We start from the raw sequence: 27,272 nt of genomic DNA on the forward strand, positions 1-27,272 counted from the left end.
TTTTGCTAACTGGCAAGGCCTATTCACAGCACTGACTGTGGTTAGCTGACAGCACATAAAGTGTGATACACAGCAGCAAGGTCAGAGAGCAGTGGCTGCCTCATCAGTTCAAAAATCATGGACAAGACCTCATTTTTGCCATAGGGCAATGAAGCCACATTTGTTTTTATGGGTCTATCACTTAGTCGCAGGCAGGTGTTGGTGAACTGCTGTTTCTGATGCTTCCAGAGGATACACTCCTTGAGGAGTGGGGGGTGATGGGAATGTACATCATGAGGTCCAAAAAAAATGAGCCATATGAAATGCTCAGCCCTGACCAGCAGCTTGCACCCTTTGTCTTGCCTTACAAAATGTTGTGTTTCCTTGTGCAGCTTGGTGCTGTTTACAAAGCAGAACAAAATGTACCTTGTTAAAATGGAATCATTCTGTAAGTGACACGAAAAGAGAAAGGGTATTTTAGTAAGAGGTACAGCTTCACCAAGAAGTCATGGATCACCACATCCAACTTAATAGAACTGTTCTCATCAGGGGAAAATGAAACTGCGGCTGAGATGACATGTGGAGCTTTTTAACCCATCACAGCTTACCAGCAATCTGCTCTCCACTTCTGACAGAAAAGACTTTCATCCTCAGGGTGAGTGTCTTGAGGGAAGACTGGTGTCAGTAGTAATAATAAAATGATAGAGATATTTTCTTGTAGACTTGCTAGTGCAGATTTTTGATTGAACCTCCTTAGTTGCAATGAAGGGAATATCCTCAAGTCTGCACAGGTACATCCCTGTGGCAATACCAACAAGTCAATGAATTTCTATGAACATATTATCTGAGACAGTTGTAACCTGTCTGTTCCCAAACCAGATTGCTAATTACCTCCATTTGCTTTCTATAATGAACTTCTTTCTCTGTGGAGGGCTTTTTGACAAAAAAATCTGTTTCACTCACACCAACAGCAAGCTGACATTCAGATTTCTCCCTCCAAGGGCAGTGATTTCTTTTTTACATTTCTGAGATCAGTCATATGAGGCAGCACCCACTACCCAAGCTACTGCAATCACCTCCTGAACCAAGTGGTTCTTGGGCTCAAAACTATAGAGGCAATGCCTGCACTCACTCATGCCTGTAAAAAAATCCAAAGGCATTTTGCTAAAATGATGGAAACCTGGGTTATGTTGGCCTTTAGGACCCAGGATTTTCACAGGTTGTTTCAGTACCTGACATATTTCCCAACGACAGATGCTGCAGCTCTATATTCAGCATGTTTCAGTCTCCTCTGGGAACAACAGGGTGCTTCTCCTTCTCAGGCATTTTCTTGGCCTTTTTGATAAATGCTGTCTAAAAATGCTGCATTTTGAAATGCTGACAGGTTTGTAAAGGCAGACACTAATTCTGCCTTTGAGGACTGTCTGTGGCCATGGCGGCAACAGGGAGGAGGCCGATAAAGGTTTGCAGACCTGTCCAGTTGCACAAACCCCACAAAGCTGTTCTTCCCTCCCTCTGCCCAGGCAAAGCTATCTTTACTCCCTTTCTCCCTCTACTTTTTCTTATTATTGAAATCTCGTGGATTTTTTTCTTTTACATTTGTTTATAGAAAATCCACTCTCCCTCAGGAGCAAAGTTCTTCCATTCCTGTCACACTAGTGCCATGTTCTCTCTTCGACAAGGAATTGTTTCATCTGTATCCTTCTTTGAATATACATTTGGCTTAAAAGTCACAAATTATCACTTGCTGGCATCTTTATTTTGTATCAGAAGAGAATATATTTCATTATTTGAATTTCTGCCTATTTTTCTGAGTAATTACATGGGTCTATAACCCCAGTGTTGCCTAGCAATGCTGACACAGTACCACAGTAAACACACTGCTGCTTAGTAAAAAAATTTAGAACACTGTTAAGAAGGCAGTGGGAATGACAAACTTGTACACAGCTGTGAGTGGAGATTGTTTAGGACAGTTTTCGGAAATTATCTTGGTGCTGTTTGGCCCAGGAGCATTTGTCAGTGAAAGAGCACAAGTATCTAACACTTGAGCCACCAGCTTTGTAAGGAGTGGTGAGCATAGTCAAAGTAATGAGGACACTGAGGTTTAGAGCAATGTATTGGCTATGTCAGCTTTGTGTACCTGACATTCACCACTTAGGATGGCAATGATGCAATCCAGTGACACGGTTTGAGGTGCAAGCTTGCCAAAAGCAGCCAGGGAATGTGTGATCTGCTGAGATCATTGCTGAAACCAGCTGACTTCCACGCACTGACCTCTACCACAGCAATTCAAATTACACGGCAAATGAGGATTTCAGGATGCTGTGGTCATAGATATAATTGCATCTGAGATGATACAAGGGTGAGGAGGATTCATCTACCAGTGGCAAAAGGTCTGCTGGCAATTCATTATCTCTGTACCAGGTTTATAGTGCTGGCATGTCAGGGCTTTGTGCAAAAAGAGCCTTGTAAGAAAAACTGCTGTGAAGGTGTGAAAAATATAAAGTCTAGTTATTGAAGGTGTGATGAGCATAAGAGAACAGATTAATGAGCAGCACATTTAGTGTCTAAATCACTAATAAAGGTTTGCACTAGGTACTTGTGTCTCTGGAGAGTATCAAGCAATCCTTTGTCATAATTTGTAGGCTTGCTGCATTTTCCCTTTATGCTGTCTGATGACCAGCACAAAGCAAATTATTTATTTGGTGGCCCTGTGTAAATTCTGCAGGACAAACCCTCGAGACATGTGTGTTCATACTGAGAGAGCCTGATCCTTTGTAGAGATGGGATAAGAAATATCCTCTGGAGCAGGCAGCAGAGGACTGAAGGATCCTCTGAGAAAAGTTAGTCTGGTACATTTAGGATTGAAAAGACAAGAGATATTCCTAAAACCTGAGGAGGGCATGAGGGCATTGAGTGGGAGAATGTTTCTATAATTAAAGGGCATTGAGAAATCTAACTAAATTTGGCCCACACAGGCAGCTGGGTGCATTGGCTTTGGTACACACGTGTGTGTTGTGTTCAGGGGCACGTGCTTGGAGGCTCATGCTGAGCCCTCCACAATTCTGAAATTCAGCACAAGGAGCTCTTAAAACATACTGCTGGGGGAGAGGAGCTGAGGCTGCCAGCACAAAAAAAGCTGTGAAGTTTAAGCCTCATTTAAAAGCCTCTGCAGTCACCTGAAAAACCTCACTCAACGGCTCTCAAGGGAATGACAATTCTGAGTTGTCTTTAAAGCTCCTGAAGTACTTAAGGCTATAGATACATTTGTAGGTAATGACACACAGTGGGTAGAGACCGGTAGCATGAAAAGGACAGAGCTGATACCCACATTCCGTGTTTCTGGAGAGGCATCTGCTTCTGCTGCATAAACTTTGCCATGGTTCCTGAGCCTGAGCACTGGCTGGTAGCTGCACGAGTGGGATGCATGGAGGGCAACCCTGGAGAGTATTTTCGGGCTGAGCATCAGCCAAACAAAGGCTCATTTCCCTACGGATCTCCATCACATCTCCAGTGAAGTGGGGGCCATCCACAGGTTAAAAATCACACTCCTGATGCAAAAAAGCTGAAAGGTGTAAGCTGAAAGTGTGTTGCCTGGGACTGCCAAATTGCTTACCTGAAGGAAACCACCAGGATGCTGTCCCATCTCCCACCACAGCTGCAGGGTGCACCTCTAAAGCACTCTCCCATGCACTGAAAAGAGATAGGAAGATGGACGTGAGGAGAGGGGAATGAGGAGATAACCCAGGTGCTGTCCTTTCTCCCTCCCTTTCCTCTTCAGAGCACCGAGACTGGCAGGAGGGAGGGCAGCCTCTGCGCCCTCCCCCTCCCGAGGAAAGCTGAGCCCTGATTTAGCACCTGCTTGGCAGATGCTCAGACCATCAAAAGCCGGAGGATGCCCTGAGGTGAAGCTCTATTGATGTGCAATACTTTGAACCAATATATATTTCATTACTGTAGAGAGAGAGAACATGAATCAATAATTCAGGGGTAAGGCAAGGGAAAGGGATCGGTTGGAACCACTGCTGGAGGATGCGCTTCACTTTCTGAAACACTTAAACTGTGTGGTTTTTTCAAAGACCGCCTTAATTATATACCTACAGTCTTTTCAGTAAAATCTTAAAGCCACTGTAGTCATCAGAGAAACAATCCTTCCTTGGCCCATCACCCTACTCAATGAACAATATTTAACATAATGTTTCAAACCACAGACTTCCTTCTGGAGATTGCCTCTGATCCAGCCTCTCTCTGGAGGCAGGGGAAGAGACAAGAGAGAGAAAATTGGGCTGGAAAAGGCTGCGAGAATAAAGAGCAAACCAGTATTAATTGAACCGTAGTCATAAGGAGGGAGGCAATGTAGTTACACTAATTTAATTTTGAACTGAGACTTGAAGAGGAAGATAAATGAAAGAAGAAAATGAGGAGATAAAGGACTGCTGATACAGAAAAAATAACCCTGATTTTCCACTGAAGCATACCAGGTTGCTTTTTCTGAAGCATTAAGCTGAAATCTCAATTTTCAACTAGAAATATCTGAAATTTCTGTAATTTCAAAGGGCTTCGAAGTAATCTATTTTGCAAAACACATGCCTGTTTGCTTGGAAATACTGACCCAAACTGTTTATTTCTCAAAAAAAAAAAAAAAAAATTGCTGAAATAGCTTGTTTCCAAAGGCATACATTTCAAATCAAAATCTTCTGATGTGGGGGTTAAAATATCTTTATCACACCAAAATTTAGAGATGGTTTCTGAATGTGTAAAATGGTGGTAGCAAAATGAAACACTTTTTCTTTTTTAATATAGACTGAAGTGTTTTCTTCATATTGTTGATTTTGTCCTGAAAATTGCATGAAATGTTTTCCTAACCTGTTTTCTCGCTTTGTGGTAATCTGTGCAAGAAGAGCAACACGACACATTACTTGAAGTGGCAGGACATTGGACTGGTACACATTTTCTTCCATGGACTGCACTGAAAACATTTATCTTGTCCATGTGAGAGAAGTTGGTTTTGAAGACAAAACTTAATATTACCTGTGTGTAAAACAGGAGTACCAGTTCTTGCGATTCATTTGTAAAACTTGCATCTCTCTGAGCACTCACTTATTCAATAAGAAACAGAACAAAGGCTGGAATTTCTCTTTAGATTTTCTTGCAGGAGAAAAAAATGGAGAAGAAAAAAGAAGAAATAGCCTGAGGTGTATTTTATTTGGCAAATATAAAAGTAAAGGCATAAGTAGGTTAACTTCAAGCTGACAAGGCACAGTTAGTCATTAATTAATTAAGTTTGCAAATTAACTCCTGACAGAATTTCCACTAACTTTAGCAGCATTTGGTTGCCACTCCAGGTGATTTCGCAGGGGACTTTTAAAAGTGAAATAACAGATAAAGAATAAAGGAGGTTTAGTGGTTCAGTATTTGTCACAGCTGTAATCAAGCTGACACACTTAAAAATAATTATGGGGTGTTTTCTGAGGTTTTCCCAGCTTCTCTGGCATACTGGGCTGAGTGGTCATGGCTTGGCTGCCCTAGGACTGGTACATCCCAAGGGTCTTACCTGCCTCTGGGATTCACCTGAAGTGATGTATTTGTCTCTTCCAATGCTTCTTCACTTAATTTCTTTGTAGATTCATTCACAGGACTCATCAACATAATGACTGACATCATTTGGCGCTACACTGGAGATTTTATGGCCCCTGATATCGTTTGCAGGGTCGTTCGCTACTTCCAGGTACAAAAACCTCGTGCTTTGTGCCCCCATAACAATAAACTCTGACAAAAACCCTGCGTAGAATTTTTTCTAGCAACAAAAGTGCTAAATGTTGAAAATGTTCATTTAAAGGTCAAACACATTAAAGCATATTAAGTATTTTAAATTTTGTGGACAAAAAAAAGGAAAAATACCTGGGCTGAATATACAAGGGGGTGGGGGGATTTCCTTTTCTTTTTTTTTTTCCCCAGTAAGCTTTGAAACATTCCTAGTTCAGAGTTCACACTGACATTACTTTCTGCAATAGATGTGTCTCAACTGTTATCTTGTTATACTTTCTGCCCCAGGTGGTCCTTCTCTATGCCTCAACTTACGTCCTCGTGTCACTAAGCATAGACCGGTACCACGCCATAGTTTACCCCATGAAGTTCTTGCAAGGAGGTAGGAGAATTTCAGTACGTTGTTATTGCTGTAGACATTATTGGGCAATTTTTTAGTTCTCAAAATTCTAAACCTTGTTGCTATGAATTATTCATTCCTGCTCTAGCTACATTTGAACTCTGTTACAGTTTTCCAAAGGATGAAGCAGCTGTGGTTTCAAGATTTATTAAACTCCACTTAGCCCTCAGCAGTTTTTATAAGTGTTGTGTTAGCAAAGAATGAAATGACATTTTTAAAAGTATAATGGTTTTCATTATATTCCAGCATTTTTAGAAGGTTTTAATGGACAAAAGCTATCCCTTGTTCCACTATACTGACTGTAGGAGCTGCAACATCTATAATGTCTATTTATTCACATTAAAAAATAACTTGGATGAAAGGTGTACTGAGAATTCACAAAATAATTTGATGTATGTTCAAAAGACTTAGCATATAAGTTTGGATATCTATTGTTTCTTATAATTTCCTCTGTTTGGTTTCAGTTTGTTTTACAGCACTCGGATATATCCTGACCTCTTAGCAGTAGAGTTTAAACAAAATTATTTCTTCCCCACAGAGCCAAAGTGGGGTGTTAAGAATGTTGCACTGAGTGAAGAAACAGAAATTGCAGGTGTGGAGGAAGAAAAACATTACAAGAGCTGTGAGGTCTGGAGGCTGTGCTTTAATCAGATGCAAATATCATTCTTATTTTGGAGTAATGATGGCTTTTGCCAGACGGGTCTATTCAGGGGATCAGATTAATGGTCCTTCCTGGCCTTAAAAACCTGTGAGTCTATCACAGCTCAGACAGTGCGCAGCTTTGGCAGATGTTAAGGTCTGAAAGCTTCAAAAACTTGTGTGAAATTTAGCTTTAGATTCCCCAGTGTGTGGATCAACTCTTCAGAACAGGGCGATGGATATCAAGGTTTTCCCAGTGGGTTTTGGGAGGGGTGACATTGCTCTACAGCTCCTTCAGGAGGGTTCATCAACCAGGCAGGGTGGGGGCTCATAAACCTGCTGGCTGAGCAGGATGAGCTGTGGGACAGACCTGCTGGCATTTCTTCTTCATGCATGGCACAGAAAAAGTGGTGCTTGTTAAATTACTACCTGGGTATAGTAAAGAATTTGATGGGTAATCTTTGAAAAGCGCTTTGAATTTGAAAAAGAACCCATGAAAAATCACTTCAAATCTTCATAAAAGCCTTTTTAAAATCCCATTTCCTATACCTAGACCATAAAGGTTTTTTTTGTTTGATTTTTTTTTTTAACTGGAGAAAAGCAGATGTTGCCTCAGTTGAGGGTAGCAAAATCATCAGCTGGGTGCAGCTCTGGTCAGGGGAAAAAGGTCACAAGCAGAGAGAACACTGACAAAACCCATCTGCCTCTTGCAAGGTCTGGCTACACACTGATGCACAAGCAAAGTCCATGTTCAAAGGAAAAAAGAAGAGAGCTGTAAATCCAAAAGAAAGCTCTAGAGAGTTATATTTAACATAGCAACTTTCTGGAGTGTACCTAAAATAATCACCTTTTGCATCCAGGTATTCCTTGCAGAGGTGCTGTGTGGGATGCTTTTGAAATGCCCTCTTAGCTATTCTACAGATGGAGAACAAAGAGATTTACAAATCTTTGTCATTGGTGATGACACAGAGGAACTTCATGAATAGTTCTGAGTCAACCTGTGGCAAATTTCTTTGCAAAATGAAACACTCATCCCCCCAAAATCCTTCAATCAAGAAACAAAAGAGTTCCTTCTTCTTATTGATTTGAAAAATTATGTTTCCATGTAGCCTTGAAATATCATCTTAGAAAAAAAAAAAAGTCAAACATTCCACTTTGAAAATGTCAAACAATTTTTTAAAATTGTGGTTTAGTTACTAGCCTCAAGTCCTGTTAAAAAGTATTTGCAATGAGCTGTTCTTTGCATGGTTTTTAAGAAAACAAACTTCAACAGCTGAATATTTTATACATTTCAAATATATAAATGACCAGAGAAAGTGCAGTATGGGAAAGAAAAATGCCTTTTAATCATAAAGCTTTTACTATGAGACACCTAATTCTACAACCAAAAGGGTACTAAGAAAAACTTGTAAAATAAAGATCAAAAAGAAAAGAAACTGAGAAGTTATAGCAGAAAATATTTTATGAATACTTCATCATCTTGGAAAGGTATATGCAAACAACATACAAACTAAACAGCAGGTGAAAAAAGAACTGCTGAAGAAAATGACAAAACCCAAAAAGGTGTAAACTGATCCGTGTGGGGCTTTGGGCTGAAAACAGTGCTGTCACTGAGAATCTGGAACAGCTCTGCTCTCTCTGGGTTTAAAACCTAATTTTAAGGTAACACTCAATTTATCAAAGGATTGCATAGCATTTTACATTCATTACATTTACATTACATTCTTGATGGCAAGAAGCAAAGTTCTCATATTGCTGGGAGCAGAGAGATGTTCTCAAACCCATTGTCACAGTGCAGGGGTGGTGGGTGGTGGGAGCAGAGCAAAGGGGACAGTCACAAGGAAACATCTGTTAGGAGAGTCAGAGCCAGAGCTCACAGCTGAGGTTCCCACTCCAACCCTGGGAGTTAGTCTTGGCCACCACAGTTTGAAAAGCTCTAAAGGAAAATTCTCAGACTGGTTCAATAGAATATTGTATTTCAAAAGTTATTTGTTTGATTTCATTTATAACTGATACAGCTCTAGTTATGTGATTTACTGGCATTTTGAGCATATTAGAGCAACTATTAAAAATGCAGCATAAAAAAAGTCCTGCTGGTGAGGCAGAAAATTGACATTATTCTTATAAAACCTGCTTACCTATCAGTGCTCTGTAACACCCTTTAGACTAGCAAGGCCATATTCTACCAAATGCAAGGGACATTTAAAAATAAAAATAAATTAACATTGCAGGAAAAGTGTTATGAAACACAGAGAAATAGCTCTATTGCCCAACCCAAATTGCCCAGTTCTGTTCAATATACAGTACAAAAAAAAAGATTTCTTTTCCAGCTCTGATCGTTTTTAGTTAGAAAAACACTGAGGCTTGCATGATTGCAATTTAAGTAGTTAGCTCACATTTGAAATATCCTTTCTGTGAGGAAATATTTTGTGAAATTTATTCTTAATATTCCTTTTGCTAAGTCTATTCCCTTATGCTTTGGGAAATTTCACAGTTCTCTTTTGCCTGTACAATATTTATAGCCTTAATCTAACCCTCTCACTTAGGCAGATGTCATCAGAGTTCCCTTAAGCCTTAGATTAGCAAGACCATACTTTCCTGAACGTGGGTAGCATTTAAAAATGAGCAGGATAACTGAGTATTTGCAACTGATGTTTTATAAAGCATAAAATTACTTTTTGAATGTTTCGCCCACATGCTTTTGTATTGCTCTTAGAGTTTCAAGGAGGAAAGACATTCTTCTTGATATGCATAATTTAAAGTGGTTTTCGATTTCACACACAACCTCGGGTGTTTTTTAGGACAATAAAGTATTCGAACACTAAAGCTCCCAGATTAAAAAAAAAAAAAAAAAATCTGTCCCCATATGTTCCTCTTGCAATCTGGCTGAGGAGGAATAAGTGTCACTGATAACCATGGGTACTCCACAGATAAGCCCTTTTTCCCCACACTTTTCAGCTAGAGCTAACTGGATTTTAGCCAGAAGATGCAGGTTTTTGAAAATTAAAGCCTTGGAACTTCCTGCTCCAACCCACTGATATTTACAAAATCTTGTGGGTGCCACCAGATGTCATCTCGTTTCCCACTTGCTTTTCCTCACTTGGCAGTGGCCAGAAATCAAGAGGATGCAGTAGCCCAAACCTACTGGAGGTTTTGAGGTCCTTTAGCTCCTGCTCTTCACCATGAAGTCCAGGAGGATCTCCCAATTCCTGTATTTTGCAGTAGATAAAAAAAGGGCTGGGCACTTGAGCACCGTCATCTGCACTGCTTGTGGTTAGCAGTCCACTCCTGGCATGGCTTGGGTTCATCAGCAGGAGCTAAATTTGATCTACACCCTCACACAGAGAAGGGCAGGAGATACCCAGGTTCTTCAGGCCCTTGATTCCTTGGGTGAGTAAAGTTGCAGATGGAGTTAAAGGCAGCTGGTTGTGCAATCTTGTTCTGATCGTGAACTGAGGCATTTTCTTTTTCCTCATAGGAAATGTTTTGCAGTCTTTCTCACTTCAAGGTGCATCACTAGGCATGCAGTAGGGCAGGTCTGAGGTCCTTCACATCCATAAGTGATGTTCTCTTGGTGGCATAGAGGTACCATTTGCATTTCATGTTTCTGATTTGCTGACCCTGACCAGTGCCTTTCTCAGAGTGTTTCAGATTCAACAGGCCCTAAGCATCCTTAAATAAAACTTGCAAAATACAAGCTTCTAATGACATGACAATTTATCATGAGAAAGAGATGAAATCCTTTTTCTCCTTTGAAGTCTTTTCAGCACCAGCCAGCTGCAGCCTAAAATTCCCTTTCTTCACAGAATTTCCTCCTCCTCCCTGCCTTTCTGTCAATAGTGCTGCAAGGGTTCACTCTCACCAACAACCCCACTGACACTGTCTGTTTGACTCTGTTACACAGAAAGGCAGGCAAAAGTGCTTATAGGAGTGGCCTGGGGCCTCTCCTTCCTGTTTTCCATACCCACTCTGATTATTTTTGGGAAACGGCAGCTCTCAAATGGGGAAGTGCAGTGCTGGGCTCTCTGGCCTGATGACTCCTACTGGATCCCCTACATGACAGTTGTGGCTTTCCTGGTGTATTTCATTCCTCTGATCATAATCAGGTAAGTCCAAAGCCCAGTCAGCAAATGTGTGGTGAATGCTGTCAAGTGTGCAATCAGCTTAATGCTTTAATTTCTAGTCATTCATTACAATTTCAGTTCCATACCTGCTGCGTAGCTGTTTTGGTTTTTATCACATAATACACGGGTCCATGTACTTGCCCTGGGTGTTCTCTGTGTGGTATTAACAGCCAGAAACATTTTCTCTGAAAAAAGGAATGAATCTCTAAGTGTGTCCACTTATCTCCACAGCTTCAGGCTTGAAAGATATCTTTATAAAACCAGTATGAATATTTATCCATTATGACAAAAGATAATTTTAATAGAAGAACAGGAAACTGCACTTAACACTAATTAAACTAAAATTAAATTGAAGTGCTCTCAAGCTTCACAATACTCAACAAGGGTTCCTTCACCAGGATGGGAAAGAAATCTCCAAGTGCTCCAAGTAGTTGCCAATTACTCCTAAAATAGGAACAAATGTACTTCTTCCTTTTTTGTAATAGGAAACCTAAGCTAGGAAACCTAAGCAGATATTTGATACTGATTTGCCTCAAATCACAAAGACAATCTGCAGAAACTGTATAAAACTGAAGTCAATCAATATCGCAGACTTAGTGATCGGCCTCCCTCTAGAGCACTGCCTTCAGCTGCTGTGAAACAGAAGGTAACTAGCCACAAGGAGCCACCAATGCAAAAGAGCAGTCAAAATCAGATGTGGAAGGGGAGTGAGGCTTCCTAACTGCCTCAAAATGCTGCCAGTGTCAGTGACAGTTCTCAGAGCCATTACTGTTCTTTCTTTCACTAGCAAGGTTACAGTTGTATTTCTTGGTGTCCATCTCTTCTTGTCAGCAGCAAGAAAGCCTTGCTGGGACTCCTTTTTCCCCCCATAATTTGCTGCTTGGACTCTGAGAGAAAAACTATTTTTGCAATGTCCCTTGGATTTATCTCTTGGTCCAGCTGCTTTTCCAACAAGTGATGAGCCATGAGCGTCCCTTAGCTTCCTGCTCATTAGTGCCCTGGGTGAGAGTGGGGTGCTCAGAGGCTGATCTCTTCTAGATGATGACAGGAGTGACTACATAACCTTGATGTTTATTACTGTTTTATCACAGAGATTAATTTCTGCAGCTTTTAATGGCAACTAGTTTATCTCTGATAGAATCAAAACCATGTGGTTCTTGAACTCATCTAGCTGACTTTTTGTTATGGATTCAAAATGGACCAGTGTTGCTCCCTAGAGAGAAGGGATGATTTTTACACATTTCTCATAACATGTCGGTTCACTAAACCTTCCATTTTTTGTGCCAGATTGCATAGATATAATTAAAAAATTAAGACAGTTTTCTTAAAGAAAAGTTTGAGAAGAAAGGAAAAACTACTCCCAAGTTATCCTTCCTAGGTGGGATAATTTCTCTGCATGTTTTCCTGTCTCTGAAAGCCAGCCTAGTTTTCAATATGCAAAAAAAATATTCTTGGGAATATGTAAATAAAAATGTGGGTAGATCTGCAGCCCAGCAGTAGTAGCAGCAAAATCAATAAACATACACTGCACAAACAGAAAGCAATTTAACAGTAAAAAGAAATGGCACTAGAAAATTTTGAGGCTGGCTGTTACTGTGAAAGGGGCTCTTTTATGAGCTTTCTCAAATAGGCAGCAGTTGGGAAATTCTAGCCAGTATCTTAAGTGTTTCAGGAAAAAAAAATCCCACAGCCTGCCCAGTTACCAGTCATTCCACAGGTGTGTGAAACATCTCTTTCACACTCTAACATACACATAGATTTGCATGGTTTCTGTTACAGACCAGCCACTCCTTTTACACACCATCTATACTTGTTTGGCAAGAAAAGGCAAGCTACAGAGCAATAAATATTTCAGAGCTGCTGACATTATGCTCCCCTCCTCCCTGCCAAAGAAAGATATTCAAACCAGATCAGCTCTGTGACTTGCTTTACAGTAAATCCCCAGAAGCAAGAAGGTGATGAAGACATGAGGGGAAAGAGAAAGGCAGTGAAACTGGCATTTCATGAGATTGCCCTGACATCTGACACATGAATAAAACATCCTAAATTTTTTGTGGCTTTAACCTTAAGCAACATTCTCACAAGAAGTTTATGGCAGGACAGGAGCTAAAACCACTGGTTTTGGAGCCAGGGGCAGCACAGTGTCCATCACCTGCCCAGAAACATTCCTGGTTTCAGTGTTTGTTAACACAAATGCTCTGTGTCCTTGCCAGCAGAAGAAGGATTTTTGACAGGTCCAAATTGGTGTCTGGCACTGGAAGGAAGGAAGGGGAGTGGTGCAGGGAAGGATTTATTTTGTGCTTATTTATTTCTAGTTGTCAGTGATACTATTTTCTTCAGAACAGAGAGGATTGTCTAAAACCACAGAAAAAGAGGATTAGCTACAGGGCAAGGTCAGCAGAGACATTATGAAAAAACGCCATGCAATTTGGAAGGAAATGGCTATTTTTTAGAACACTTTTTTAAGTCTCAAGCATAAAAGTGAAGGTTGCAGCTTCCCAGCTGATGTATCTGTAAAACATCTGGCAACATAGCCTGAAGGTGTGACATCTATTCCTTTAAAAATCATGGGGAGTCCAGGAGTTTAAAGCTAATCCACCTGATGTGGCTGCAGCATACAAATACTCTGGTAAGCAGTATGTGGCTCAAGAACAGCAGGAATGGCTGTTAATACCCCCTGGGACTCAGTTTCTCTGTAAAAGTTTTGTTCCACTCAATACTTTCAGATGCACAGGAGGTTTGATGATAAACGAGATGCTATTTCACAAGGGTGAGAGAGATCACGTATGTTCCAGTTGTGTGTTACTCTGACAAGAGATTATTTATAAAATGAAAGGTGTTATTTAATAAATTTTGGAAGGCTTTTTTTGTTTTTTAATTTAATGACCTTTAGCCGAAGATGTTATTTAAAAAAGGCCACAACATAAAAATGGAGAGAAGATCCATAAATGTGTAACTGAAAGGTCAAGGATCGGTAGAAGAAGCCATGAATACATATAAGCCAGAAGCTAAGCCATACACCACACTTAGTGAGGAAGCAAGGCAGGGTGCACACAAAGAAAAAAATTAAACCTTTTCTGCAAGAATTCATATTGTTTGCACAGCTACTTTATTTTCTCTGCTGAAGCACTCTGATTTAGCTGCATGGCAGGTGTCTGATGCAATGTGGGACACTGGCTGCCAGAGTTAATTCTTAATTAGTTCTGCTGCCTGAATCTGCTGAAAACCTAACCTCTAGAGCAAAGCGGTTCACTGATGACAGCACTTTTTCTGGTGCTGTTCATCTGAAGTGCATACAAAGGATAAAATCATACTTTTCAGGTGCAGGACTTAATTCCACACTAGATATGCTGCTTTGGCTGAGCTGTTTTCACTTGTTACAGTTCAGACACCATCATCTTTTAAGCTTCTCTCACGCAGCTCTCAGCTCTCTCTGTAGAGCTGATCTCATGTGTTCCTGACAGCCTTCAACTAACTCACAGGAGTTGTGTTATTCATAACACTGCAGCCCATGGAATGAATTATTTAGCTGATAACCTTATGCTCACCACGAAAAACCCTTCCACTGACAAGCTAAACCCCCAGATGTGGTGTGAGCAAACTCTACAGATTCCAAGCCAAAACATGAACCAGAAGAACGCAGCATTCTCTCCCCCTCACTCCCTGCTTTTTAAAAATGTATGTATAGAAAGGTAATTTATGGAGAAAACTGCAACAGCCTGAAAGACCTTAATACTTCTGAGGTTTATTCCTACCACTTCTTCACAACTAGAGAATCAGCAATCAGTTATCAAAAAGCTTGTGGTCTTTCAGCAAGTTTTTTTATCTGATTACAATACCAATGAACAAGACCTGAATAATGAAAAGAAAATGAAAAGCTATGATTGGTATTTTTAACCCCAGTGTGTGGATATCTTTGAGAGCTGAAAAAAGTGGAGAATATCTGTTCTTTTCATATTAAAACTTCCCTTGTCCCCACTGTCTCAGTATTGTGCAAGAAGAACCACAGATCCTGAGTCAGGCATTTCTATACAGCACTTAAAAATTTGGCCTGCTCCCTCTTATTTACATTATTCTACCACTTCTTCTGCAGTTGATATTATCAACCTATGAAACCGCAGAAGATTCAAAAAAAGTAATTAGGGAACCTGCAGTAATTAGCTCTCTCCTCTTCTGGGACAAGTGTCAGCAGCTATAACCAAAGCCTTTTCTTCTATCCCGAAACACACCAAGTAAAGCTGACATGGTATCTGTGATTGTTGAAAACCTCTGGGGCACTGTTGAACAGAGGTTAAATATGGCTCAAATCAAGATTACACACTGCTCTCCTGCAAATATTTGCACCTGGGCCCCTCAGAACCTGTGATGGGGAAACAGAAGAGCTACTGTGTTTCTAGTCTGCATTGCTACTCTGTGCCAAAACATAATTATGTTCTGGCACTTGAGTATCCAGAAATTTAGAACTTTTTAGCTGTTATTCATGATTGCTAAATATATTTTTTATATTTTAAAATTAGAAATATAATACATAGACATTTACCTAATATAATTGCAAACTCATGTTTAAAAAAAAAAAAACTGCTAAAGCTCCTCTTGAAGCACCAGGAAAAAGATATCCATCTGCTGTTTAAAATCTGAACTCCAAAGAGAACATTTGCTTTGGAGAAGCTGAAAAATAATTAGAAGAGAAAAAAACCTAAAATCAGCTAAAAGGAAAAGTATGGAATTAAACCCAAGGCATTGTAATGAAATAAAAATAGATTAAATAAAGGTATTTCTCTGAATTAAATCAAATCAAAGGACTAGAAATGCTATTAATAAAAATACCAAAGGTCATTTTTTGAACTTGATTCAGTGAGGCCATTCTTTTTTGCCTGCAATTTCCATTTCTAAGACCCTGGACCTTGCACATACGTTCTAGTATCTGTCCATCTCTTCACTGACCCATTACATGTGGCTGCAATGGTTTGTTCAGATGAGGTTACTTTGCTCTTTAGACAAATAGGGCTGTAAATTAGCTGCCATAAAACAAAGCAGCCACATCACTTTGCACAAATAAAGTATAGGGAACGATAGGCAATACTGGATGATGAATAGAAGTAATTAACAGGGAGCTTAAGTGCACTTTTGCCATGGTGAAGGCTCATTTTACTAGAAAATACTGAGGCTGTGTGGGACGCCCTCATAGTGCAATTATTTATTTCCAAAAAATCTACATTTAAAGAGTGGGCAGATCAATAACACTTATGATTGTTAATATCAATACATAGCTTTACCAGAAGACATTTTATTAAAAAAAAAGTGTTCTATGAATTAAAAATACAGATGGGGTGTGATTATTCACAGTTGCATTTGTATGACTAACCATAAGTTACATATTTACATGGATAAAAAATGCTGTAATTACCAATGAGGCATACTAAACAACACCATTAACTAATAGCAGGCTATGATGAACATGTCTCTTAATCCTTTAAAATTTGGATCAAGCTTTTGGAGATGTAAAGAATTTCATTTCTGAGATACACCCTTAATGCGAGCCATGTTTTTGTATTTTTCTCCGACCTCTTGAGATACCCATTTTATCAGTGTTAGAAAAATCATCACATTTTCAGATCAACAGCATGTCCTTTCTATCCTGTGGTCTTCAAAGCCTGAGCAGCTACTTTTCAGAATGCCTTGGATGAATTTTCCATCCAGGTTTGACTTTTCCACCTTAGTACCCTTTCATTAGTCTCTCACCTACAACCTGGGCTGGAAGATCAGTGTGCTGTGCACTTAGAGACACAAAGAAGCCTGACAACACCTGGACCTCCAGAGCTGCACATCACACCTCCCTGTGCTTTCAGTGGAGACAAGGGCCAGCAGCATGCAGGTGTGTTACAAGGGTTAAAAAAAGAGCTTTGTGGCAGTGTGTACCACATGCTTTTACATCTTGGTAGTGAAGGCTGAGCAGTTCAGAGTCCAGAGGAAGGGATCAGAAATTAGGATATGGTTGGAATAGCGCAGACTATTTCCAAACACTCCTCTGAATACCAGTTTGTCATCTGTTCCCTGTTACTCTTTGCTCATCTGCTACTTCATTTTTCAAGTGAGAATTTCTTTGACATTTGACCAACTTCTGGATCCTCCTCCAGCTGCCTTTTACAAGAAAAAAAGGAGCTACAAATGTATTCTGAAAAAAGCTGATTTTTCCTTGTAAGAAAAATACTTCTCCTTCATAAGAGCCCTCTTTTTACTTCTGTGGCTTTGAAATACACATGCAGTTGCCTGTTATAATCCTATGCTTTAGGTAACTCATTTCTGGAAAGTGCAGTTTCTCAGCTGCGTGTCGACATTGCTGGGGAAAAAATAAAGGAAAAGGGTCAGGTACTACTACAAATTGGAGTCCCAGAGAGATCAAATTATAAATGAATAACTGTGGCTGGCACAAGAACTGCTCAGAAATCTACCTAGCATGTCAACTTTCCTGACGCCCACCCTGAGCAGCTTTACACCACCTCTAGTCCAGTCTTGATAAGGAAGACTCCATTGTCTTCAGCTACAGAGAAAAGAAAGATGAACAGAAGCAAAAATACTGACACAGATCCACTATGTTGGCAGCACTTTGTTAAGCTGCTGGATGAAAACAAGAATTCAACTTTCCTCTGGAGCTCTAAAAATTAAGGATTCAAACGAATCAGCAAGTAATCTCACAGGTGAAATGCCAATGAGAAGACAGATGATGTAACTGTAGCTGGCAAAAGACATGCCCCTACCAATCTTCAGCCAAGAGGGTAGAAATTCTGGGATCAAAGCAAAGCAAGTGAGAAGCCTGGCTTCATAATTCAATCCTTATTTGGCATTTGGCTGAAAGTAAGGATATTTTGACTACAGAGTTAGACTCCTTTGTCCTGATGCTTAAGAAACTCTGAATATTTCCTGCTGGACAAAGGAAAATCTGCATCAGAAAGGACATTGTCTCAGCTGCAAATAAAGAGGTCAGGCTAGGGACAGCAGGCTAGGAAGAAAATAGAAACAGGACTTTTAAGAGTGAGCTGGTAAGATTTCTGAGAAGACAACAATTATCATTATAATACATTCTGATTCATTGGAACAATCAAAGGAGAAATGTACATGAATTTTCCACCATTGTCTGTAAAAAGTACAAAGAAACTCTCGAGTTTCAAGTGTATGAGCTGTTAAATAAACAGGTTCTTGAAAAGGCAGGAGATAAAAGGAAAATGTCCAAATCAGCTGGGAGCCAAGCTGGACTTTTGAAGGGATTAAGGAGAGCAAGCTGTAGTCCAAGCTGTAGGCAGATGTGAGCAAACCCCTCGCTGGGGCAGGGACGCGACTGCTCCGCTGCACAGCCCAGACTGCACCTTGAATTTGTAGCTCTCACCTACTGAGCCTGGAAGCCAGATGGCTCAGACTTCCACAGAAAGGGAAACCTCCAAACCTTCATAGTTTTTTGAGCACAAATTCTGCCTTTGCAAGCGTGTCTAGCGATTGAGGGTGGTGTAGGAAAGGCTCATATATCAGTCTGAAAGGACTAATAAGTATAATGCCTCTTCTGATAACAAAAATAAGCCATATAACAGTAAGACACATTTTTCCTCTATAAAACACCCTGAAATTATGTCCTTTGTTGCACCTATTTCACATAAGGACCACTAAGGTTTATGACAATTAACATCCTCAAGCAGGAGGTGGGTTTAAACAGCTCTTCATCTTGAAGGAATTATTTTATCTATTCTATATTAAATCAGTAGAAGTCCAGATTGGCTATTGCACAGGGAAATAACTATGCATCCATAACTATGCAAGGTCACTGTGTACTAGGACATTTTCATCTTTCCTATTGAAAGTATATAAACCTCTCTAAATATGCAAATTGTGGTGGATCTGATTTTGAATCATCTAATTCTTCCCATTTATCTGACACTTCAGTTCTCCTTGATTTCCACCACTGGACACTGAGACCCAAAACTGAGCACTGCTGTATTTACTTGCATTTCTGATTGATCTTGCCCTTATCAAATTCCCCAGGGCGAAATTTTATTCACCAGCTTCATATCCAAAAAGTAACAGCAAAATTGAAGTGTACATACAGCAAAACCAGGTCCCTCCCTTGCTTCCCTCATTAGAGCTAGTGCTGCAGGGCTGATACTCAGATGGATTTGGCATTGGCTGGCTCAAAATCACCAATGAGCTCTTGCCTGAAAGATTTTTTGGCTGAATTACTACATTCCTCTGAGCCTCAAATTTGACATCTACAAAGCCAGGACAACCATATGGACTTCCATAGTGAAAAGTCTTCACTTTTCAGTACAGAAAAGTACTGTGGGAGAGTCATATCATATTTATTATTATTATTGTCATTTACTATTATTATTCCTATGCAGTCCCACCACCTCTGTGAACGCCTTACACATGGACAAGTATATTCTTAGATCACAAGACTCGGATGTCTGTTAAATTTATTGTGCCTGATACCAGCAACTTTTCCCCTTCTGCAGTGTCATATACTCAATTGTGATTCGAACCATCTGGATGAAGAGCAAAGCTCAGGCTGTCATCATATCCAGCTGTCCTGGTGAGTCTCAGCATACCTGTGACTCCAGCTTTGTGATACAATTCCAGCTGATCCTCACAAATCTGGGAGTGCTTGGACATGCACATGTCATGTTGGGCCCTCATTGCTGTGGTGGGAATGGGGTTTCTGTATTTGTTCATTCATAACTCATTTCTACATTATTTACCTTCTTTCCTTTGACACTAATTTGACACTAAATTCTCTTTAGAGGCATAATAGGAAACATCTGTGAGAAAATTAATAAAAAGTAAAACTACTTATTCTAGAAGTTAGAATTCCTATTCCTAGAAATTTGTTCATTTCCAGAATAGTTTTTTCCTAGCATATACTCAGCAACACTTTTTCTGTGTCTTCACAGGTCCTTGCAAGTCTAAATTTTGCTCAGGATCAGAAATTCCTGGCCACAGAAAGTTATAAAATGATCAGAGTATTCCATCCCAAGACTGCACATGCCTCAATGCTTTGGGGAGATCTACTCTGCCTACTTTTTCCCTTTTATTTGGGTGGCTCAGGTTTTGATTGACTTGTGAAGGTCCAAATTTCAGGAACTACTGAGGTCCTAAGTGACACCAGGGAAAGATGAGATTGCGTATTCCTGTCCTGCCTGTCAAGGTACACACTGACACATCCACCAGTCCTGTTCTTTCACTAGCTGAACTGTTCTTTTCCCAGGTGGCAAAACCTCCCGTGGCTACACCAGCCGTGGGTTCATATCCAGGGCGAAGGTAAAGGCGATCAAGTACAGCATTGTAATTATCCTTGGTAAGTGAAAAGCCCCAGAGCTGGGAGCTAGGGAGGATGCTGACATTAGGAAGCTGCTTTTCCTCAGCAACCTCTGTCATCAGCAGACAAAGTAGATAGCTTGGAGAAGGAGCTTTACTCAGACACCTGACTTGCCTTCTGATCCTGTCCTTCCCCTCTTTTCTGGCTGATATGTTTCTATTTTAGGTATCTGACATAACCCTTGAATTAAATTAGATGCACAGCCCCTCGTGTACATAAAGAAAGTAAAGACACAATGTCTAAAAGGAAGAAAGGAAGAGAACATCTCTTTCCTAACTAGACTATCAAAAGATTTGGCAACTGAGTTGTATTTTAGGGTTAGAGACACTGTATGGCCTGTGAGCTGCTGGGGTGATGCAAGGGAGAGAAGAAAGGTGAGATGTGCAGCAATTGTATTTAATGTCACAGGTGTGTTGCCTGCCCAGATGGAAAGAATGAGCTCTCCTTTCCCAACTGGGCAGCAGATGACTTAGTGCAGGTGTTCTCTGTCTCCCAGGGAAATGACATTATTCTGATGCAATTAGGAGGCTGATATTCTATCTCAATAAATAAAGGCAGCATCACACAGAGCTTGTGATTAGCTGCCAGAGACATGCAGGAAAGGAACTAAAACTGTTTACTCCCAAGGGCTGACAGTCATCCCTTGACACTGAAAAAGAGATTGCTACTCTTTCCAACACTGCAAAATCCAGATTGGAGACTATTGTGATAACAGCTACTTGAGTAGCTTAGCTCACTGTCTAGTGGCAGCATCTGCAGACATGAGAGAGGCCAGTATGATTCATATTTTCCACAAGCCCAAGAACAGCTTCTCTGCATCTGAACTTTTCTGCGTGGCAATCAGAGAAAGCTTTTGGCAGACACAACTACTACTGCAAGGCCATCAGATGCTGAGAGTTCACATGGATGCTCAAGTATTTCAGCAGACCTTGATAATATTAGGCACCCAGTATCTCTTGATGTGCAAACAGATTGACACCTAACATCCATGGATTTTCTTAAAGCCACATAAAATTCTGCACAGTGAGTGCTATGATCCACACTCTGGCACTGTGTATTGCTAGTTTGCATATATCTATGCACAGACATCTCCTGTTTGGTTGTTCTAGAAAACAGGAGGGGAGCTTACCTCTTCCTTGCACTTTTAGTGAGCACTCAGCTGACTGCCAGTGAAGAAATTCTGATTAATGAGACAAGAAAACAGGCACGGGGTTACTCTGCTGTCTCATCTGAGTCAGGATGTCATCATGTGTCTGATTTCACAATTACCTGTATGTTTGCAACCCAGATATTTATGGCTTAGTTGAGTGAACTGCCTGTCCCAGCATTTCTATGCAAATCCTGAATCAAAGGCCTTTGTGAGAAGAGACAGCATAGAAATTTGTGAGACAGATTTATTCCCTATGCCTGCAAGTAAAGCTAGATCCGTGGCTAACCTTTTTTCCCTATCACCTCTGAACAAAAGCAGAGGCTATGAGCAGTACAGTCCTCTCTTCCCCTCCTCAAATTCATCTCTCAAATGGCAGTACAGGAAATCAGGAGAATCTTCCTGCACACTCCATGTACACAGTGTTTCCATCCAGCATGCCGAGTGACATGTTGGTTTGCCATAATGCAGTGTGAAAGGGTGTTATTCCTTGCTCCTGGGTGTTTGAGAACCTTATTTTAATAGGTGGCTGTGACAGGCAGCGCTGTCACGGAGCAGCACTTTGGCTGTGTGTACATTTAGATTGGCTGCTCACTCTGGGGACCATTAAAAGAGCACTTCACTATAACTGATGATGCTTTAACTGGCTACCTATTTAGCCTTTATGTGTTGTGTAGTGTTCAGAAGTGTCTCAATATGTCTAGAGGGAGCACTCTAAACACTTAGAGAAACACACATAATATATTTTATAGGCATTAAAATAAAAATAAAGACAAATAAAAGCACAATCTAATAACTATTCTCTTAAATAAGATCCTGAATGGGGAGAGGTGTTTTTTTTTGCATGAACAAATATTTATGTGTTATGACAGTTGCTTCATGAATGTGTAATTACTTCCCTAAATTGCTAAACTACCCAGTATCAAGCTCTTCCTCTCTCTGTCTCGTCTGCAGCATTTATTCTCTGTTGGAGCCCTTACTTTCTTTTTGATATCCTGGACAACTTCAACATACTGCCTGAGACCAAAGAGCGCTTCTACGCATCTGTGATTATTCAGAACCTGCCAGCCTTGAACAGTGCCGTCAACCCCCTCATCTACTGCTTCTTCAGCAACAGCCTCTGCCCCCCTTCTGAGTATTGCTCCTTTACTGTCACTCTGACTACCCCTAAGAAGGGAGGGAACACATAAACACAGTCCCTAAACTGATTAACTATTTTTGACTCCTTTAATTCTGACCATTCTTTATTTTTTTTGTAGGGAAAGAAGAACTCAAAGGCTGGGGGGGACTTTCCGGGAAAGGAGCGATGGAGGGCAGGAGATGCAAGTCCTGTCAAAACCAGAATACATCTAGCACAGACAATGTTCTGCAAAGCCACACTGACACCTGTACAGAGGAAAACAGAGGTCCCCCACAAGCCCTGTGCATGGTGAAGTGGATGGACATTGACTGGCAAGAGCCTGCACCTTGTGCTCCTTGCACCTTGCAGCACACGTGTTTTGGGTGGGCAATGCAGCCTCACCAATTGCACGCTGCCAGTGCCAAGCTCAGTATGAGAGGTTTGCACGCCTCTGTTGTGAGGTTTCATCTTGACCCTCTGTTTAAAGCAAGCTGTAATCTATGTGCTCCAAACAGAAAAAAAAAAATGTAAATGGTGTCTAGTCAGAGTCTTCTCTATTTTTCAGGAGTCAGTAAAAGCCATCTACTGCACCATCTGGCTCTTACAACCAATAGAGTGTTTACAAGCAATTACAGAGCAAGGACCCCAGCTAAAATGAAAACACAAGCACTTTCCCAATGAGAAAACACCATTGTCACTCTGTGTAATTATATCTGGGTTTCATACGGAGCCACTTACAAAATTATAGCCAGAGAAGAGGGGAATGGGTGGCTGAGATTGTGCCTGCCACATCACCTGGCCCAGCTTCTCAGATCACACCAGCAGCACTGTCCCTGTACCTCTTCCTCCCCTTCCAGTGTGTTGTTTCCCTGCTGTCCTACCTTGGCACATCAGTGGCACCCCATTGTCCCAGCAGGACACACATGACACATCTGGACAACCATTTATTTCTGGGCTACTGAATGGTTCATCAGCCCTCCCCAGACCCCATGGTGCACCCCACATGTAGATCCTTCCACACTTCTGTGGCAAAGGCCCTGAGCAGCTTCTTCAGGATCCTATGGGGAGCTGCCATGCAGGGCCCTTAGCCAGTGCAGGTCTTTCTCACCACCCACATGGCAGCATTTCCCTATCCCATACCACTGTAAATCATCCTTGTCACTTAAATCATGCAGGGAACCACACACATCTTTGCACAAACTCAGAGCTGGAAAAAGACCCAAGCGAAACCACAAAACTCGAATTACATTTAGAAAAAATAATCTGTTGATTATTTTGGTCCAGTCTTGTGAACTCATTATAGATTTCACAGAGGACCAATGCTCAGGCAGAACTTTGCTGCTGAGCGCCCAAACACCTGGGCATCCCCTTTCCCAGCCCTCTGGGTATCTTCCCACCACACTGCTCTCAAAAATAAGGAAAAATTTCTCATGCAGGTGTGTGTGTGTGTGGGGGGGGGTGATATTAACTTCAATGTTCATTTTACTACAAGGCAGCTTGAAGCGTTTGTATTAAAAATGCACTCCAACCAGCTGTATGGCAACTGAGTTTGTTTCTGCTCAGTGGAAAAAATTATTTTTGCTTAAGTGGACTCAGTTTAAAAAGGGGTTTTTATTATTATGATCTTTTGCAATGAGTTTGTTCCCTGTAAAGCAAGAACTGAATAAAATTTATTTATAATTGCCTATATTACAAAAATACATTTTCCTAAGTAGGAGACATATAAAATCATGAGGCTTTATGTTCTCAGGAAAATAAATAAGGTATCTCTTTTTATTACCATGAAGTTCTGTTATTTAGACTCTATGTCTAAATTTTGCTACTGCTTAATTAAAACTATGAATCTGCAGCAGCCTTTACTGCAGTGACCTTGGATAGGCTGTATATAAGAACAAGACAATATTTTCTTCCCATGGGCATATAATAACTTTCCTAAAATTGGACTGCTTTGTTTAAGCTTCATAGATTGTAGATTTTAGATTTTTCATCTGATAAATGTACACTCACTACCTACTTTTGAACAATTAATGGAGTTTTTAGACTCAATACCTGGAAATCAGATAACATTTCTGAGCAGTACTTTGATTTGCAAATTTAGTATGACTCAATCCCACGAAAATTTACATAATAGTCACTAGGGTCACCACATGAATTATCCCATCCATCTAAATTGAGCATTTGCATGAGTTATGTTGGACTCCGGACTGAAATAAAGTCATTATCAATCTATTTTCAAAGAAACAGCTTTTTGTTTCATTCATTATTCTACTATGTACCATTTACAAGTTGCTCTTAATCATTTTTCCTCTGGACATGATTGTGATGCCTTTCCTCATATGAGAATCCTTCAGTTTAAATGGCCTCACACTGCTTTTGTCTGCATCCCTTGCAAGTGCTTAATAATTGCCTAAATACAGAAATAAATAATTCATCTTATTTTCCATGCTGCTTTCTTACTGTGCAGGAGATGGCATTTTACTACCTTTTTTCTATTCTCCACATCTTCTGTTGTAAAGCTGAGTTTTTCCATTAGTCTGGAAAACACTTGCACAGTCCTCCTTTGTCTCTAGGGAAGAGAAATTTAGGGAATTTCATCTGTCTCCAGTAGATTTCTTATTCTTTGTCTGCAACTCACCCCACATTTGTTGGCTGTTTGGTTGCTTAAAGGTGCCAGAGTTGCTCCAACAGACCCCACCCTTAGGAGGAGGCAGCAAAATTCAGTGTCGAGGTCTGATTGCACAGAGAGGGGAACTGAACACAACAAAAAGAGGGCACCCATCTGGCTTGTCCATGACAGCCCAGGAGCAGCTCTGCTTTTCAACAGCTTTAACACTTCAAGAGGCATCTGTGAGATCCTTCTGACATTCCCACAGTGAACAGAAATATTCATGCGCATGACTGCTAGGACATAAAGCCTTGTGTGATGATAAAGTCCTGTTTGACTGTAGATTCCTGAGAAGCATGAAAAATCAGATACTCATCTCTCAGAGAAGTCACATCAAACAGCATAGGACTAGGATACTTTCCAAACTAACATTAATCCAAGAAAACATGTATGCTTTCAGTGCAAGTTTCAAATAAAATCTGAATGAAAAAGCTATTTAATTCTCTTTTGGATATTTTTGATGTAATTTAAAGTTCAGTTCTCTTGGACCAGATTTCCATCTCTTGCTAAAAGTGTAAAGCTGCATTTTGTCTTTCAGTTTGGTTTTGCCTCGAAGATTTCTGTCTCCTCTTTTTGTTTTTACTTTGAAAAAACTAATGCAAGGCAGCAAAATTCAACGTTGCCCATTGTGACCATTGTAGAGCATCAAAGCAAAACTCTACCTAGAAACGTGTTTCACCCTCCTGCACACTGCCAAACCAGTGCTAAGAGGTGCAGACATTATCAGTCCAAGAAAAGAAAAATTTAGCCATTAGTTTGTGGTTTGTAGGTTTGGGGCTCTTTTAGAAAGATATTTTTCATACAAATATAATTACACTTTTTGAGATGACACCAAATGATTTGACTTCCACAGAGTAACAAAAAAATAAAAATTATTCTTACACATCTCCAATTTTTGTGAGGCATAAATTAATGAAGGTTCATAGTACACAAGTTACCTAAGCATTTAAATATGAATTGTTTTCATGAGACTCAAGCACCTGTCATTATAGAAGTATGTTTTGGAATATAAGATATTGCAAGCACCAGACCCCTCCTAACAGCAATCTCTAAAGACACAAAAGATAAGTAAAAGCAAGTCTAATACTTAGCTTAGTTCAAGCCCTGACATTTGAACAACAGAAATCCTTATGTCTATTCAGATTACGTATTTTCTTGACAATACAAGATGCAGGAAATCAGGAAAATCCTCTTTTAAACCATAGGACCCTATGAAAAAACAAAAGAAAAATAACCCAACTGAACACCCCACAACACTGGCAAGGAATTTCTCAAGATCTGAGCACTATGGGGTAACTATGAGCCAAGATAAGTGAGAATAGTCACTTGGCTCTCTTTACAATGAATACCCTTGCTGACAAGAGGCCTCAAGTTCAGTGTCTCAAGTTCAGAAGTCCTCATTCCTTGTTTGTGCAGATATGTTTCAAACAAGAACGCAGAAGGCATCACACTCCCTGCCACTTCATTTTACCCTTCACAAGGACTGCATTTACTTTTCATAAACACTTGATGGAAAAAGAACAATGGAATAAAGAAATGGTAGAAAGTATACTAAAAAAAAAAACTGTATACATATATGCTGTGGTCACAAGTGCCTTTTGTCATCAAGAGAGGAACCATTCCACAAATTAAAATAATCTGGTGTAGAAGCTATCTGTGTGTACCTTCCAACACAGAGCCTTGGTGCTTACAGGAGAAGGGATTTCACTTTATTCATCAATCTTGAGAAATGTGATTAATTTGTGGAGTAAATGCAATATTTAGTGAAGGGTAAAATATGCTTCATTTTCTTTAGCAAACTAATTTATTTTACACAGTGTTTAATTTAGATAAGCATTATAGCTGAATGGCTCATTAAATAATCTTTTGTCATTTTTGATGGCATCTTATTCTGAGTATGCATAAAATATGGAGGTAGAGGGTTAGGCATACAAACATACGCATGAATTTACAAATAGACATTGCTGATTCCTCAGGCTGAGTTGGTTACAGTGGTACATAATTAGAATCTTAGTTGTTGATTTAGTCTCAAGCAAGGCAAATGAAAATGGGTTAAAATTCAGCAATTTTA

At 40.2% G+C, this 27,272-nt stretch overlaps 1 protein-coding gene and 1 long non-coding RNA gene across 2 annotated transcripts in view; one reads left to right on the forward strand and one right to left on the reverse strand.

The window, feature by feature from the left end:
• Positions 1-25,636, forward strand: part of NPSR1 (neuropeptide S receptor 1) — a 59,060-nt gene extending 33,424 nt beyond the window's left edge. The window contains exons 4-10 of the mRNA XM_036379160.2: positions 5,604-5,707; positions 6,034-6,127; positions 10,689-10,890; positions 19,410-19,486; positions 20,159-20,248; positions 22,371-22,551; positions 22,676-25,636. Of these exons, the coding sequence (XP_036235053.1) occupies positions 5,604-5,707; positions 6,034-6,127; positions 10,689-10,890; positions 19,410-19,486; positions 20,159-20,248; positions 22,371-22,551; positions 22,676-22,769 (842 nt within the window). The 3' untranslated portion in view covers positions 22,770-25,636. The remainder of the gene's footprint in view (positions 1-5,603; positions 5,708-6,033; positions 6,128-10,688; positions 10,891-19,409; positions 19,487-20,158; positions 20,249-22,370; positions 22,552-22,675) is intronic.
• LOC118684342 (uncharacterized) lies at positions 672-25,581 on the reverse strand. Its single transcript, XR_004979822.1, has 3 exons — positions 25,019-25,581; positions 3,596-3,672; positions 672-778 (listed from the first exon to the last, which is right to left on the reverse strand). It is a non-coding gene; the product is annotated as an uncharacterized LOC118684342 (long non-coding RNA).
• Positions 25,637-27,272: the final 1,636 nt, after the last annotated feature.

Source organism: Molothrus ater, chromosome 1 (genome assembly GCF_012460135.2).
Source record: "Molothrus ater isolate BHLD 08-10-18 breed brown headed cowbird chromosome 1, BPBGC_Mater_1.1, whole genome shotgun sequence".
Classification (NCBI taxonomy): domain Eukaryota; kingdom Metazoa; phylum Chordata; class Aves; order Passeriformes; family Icteridae; genus Molothrus; species Molothrus ater.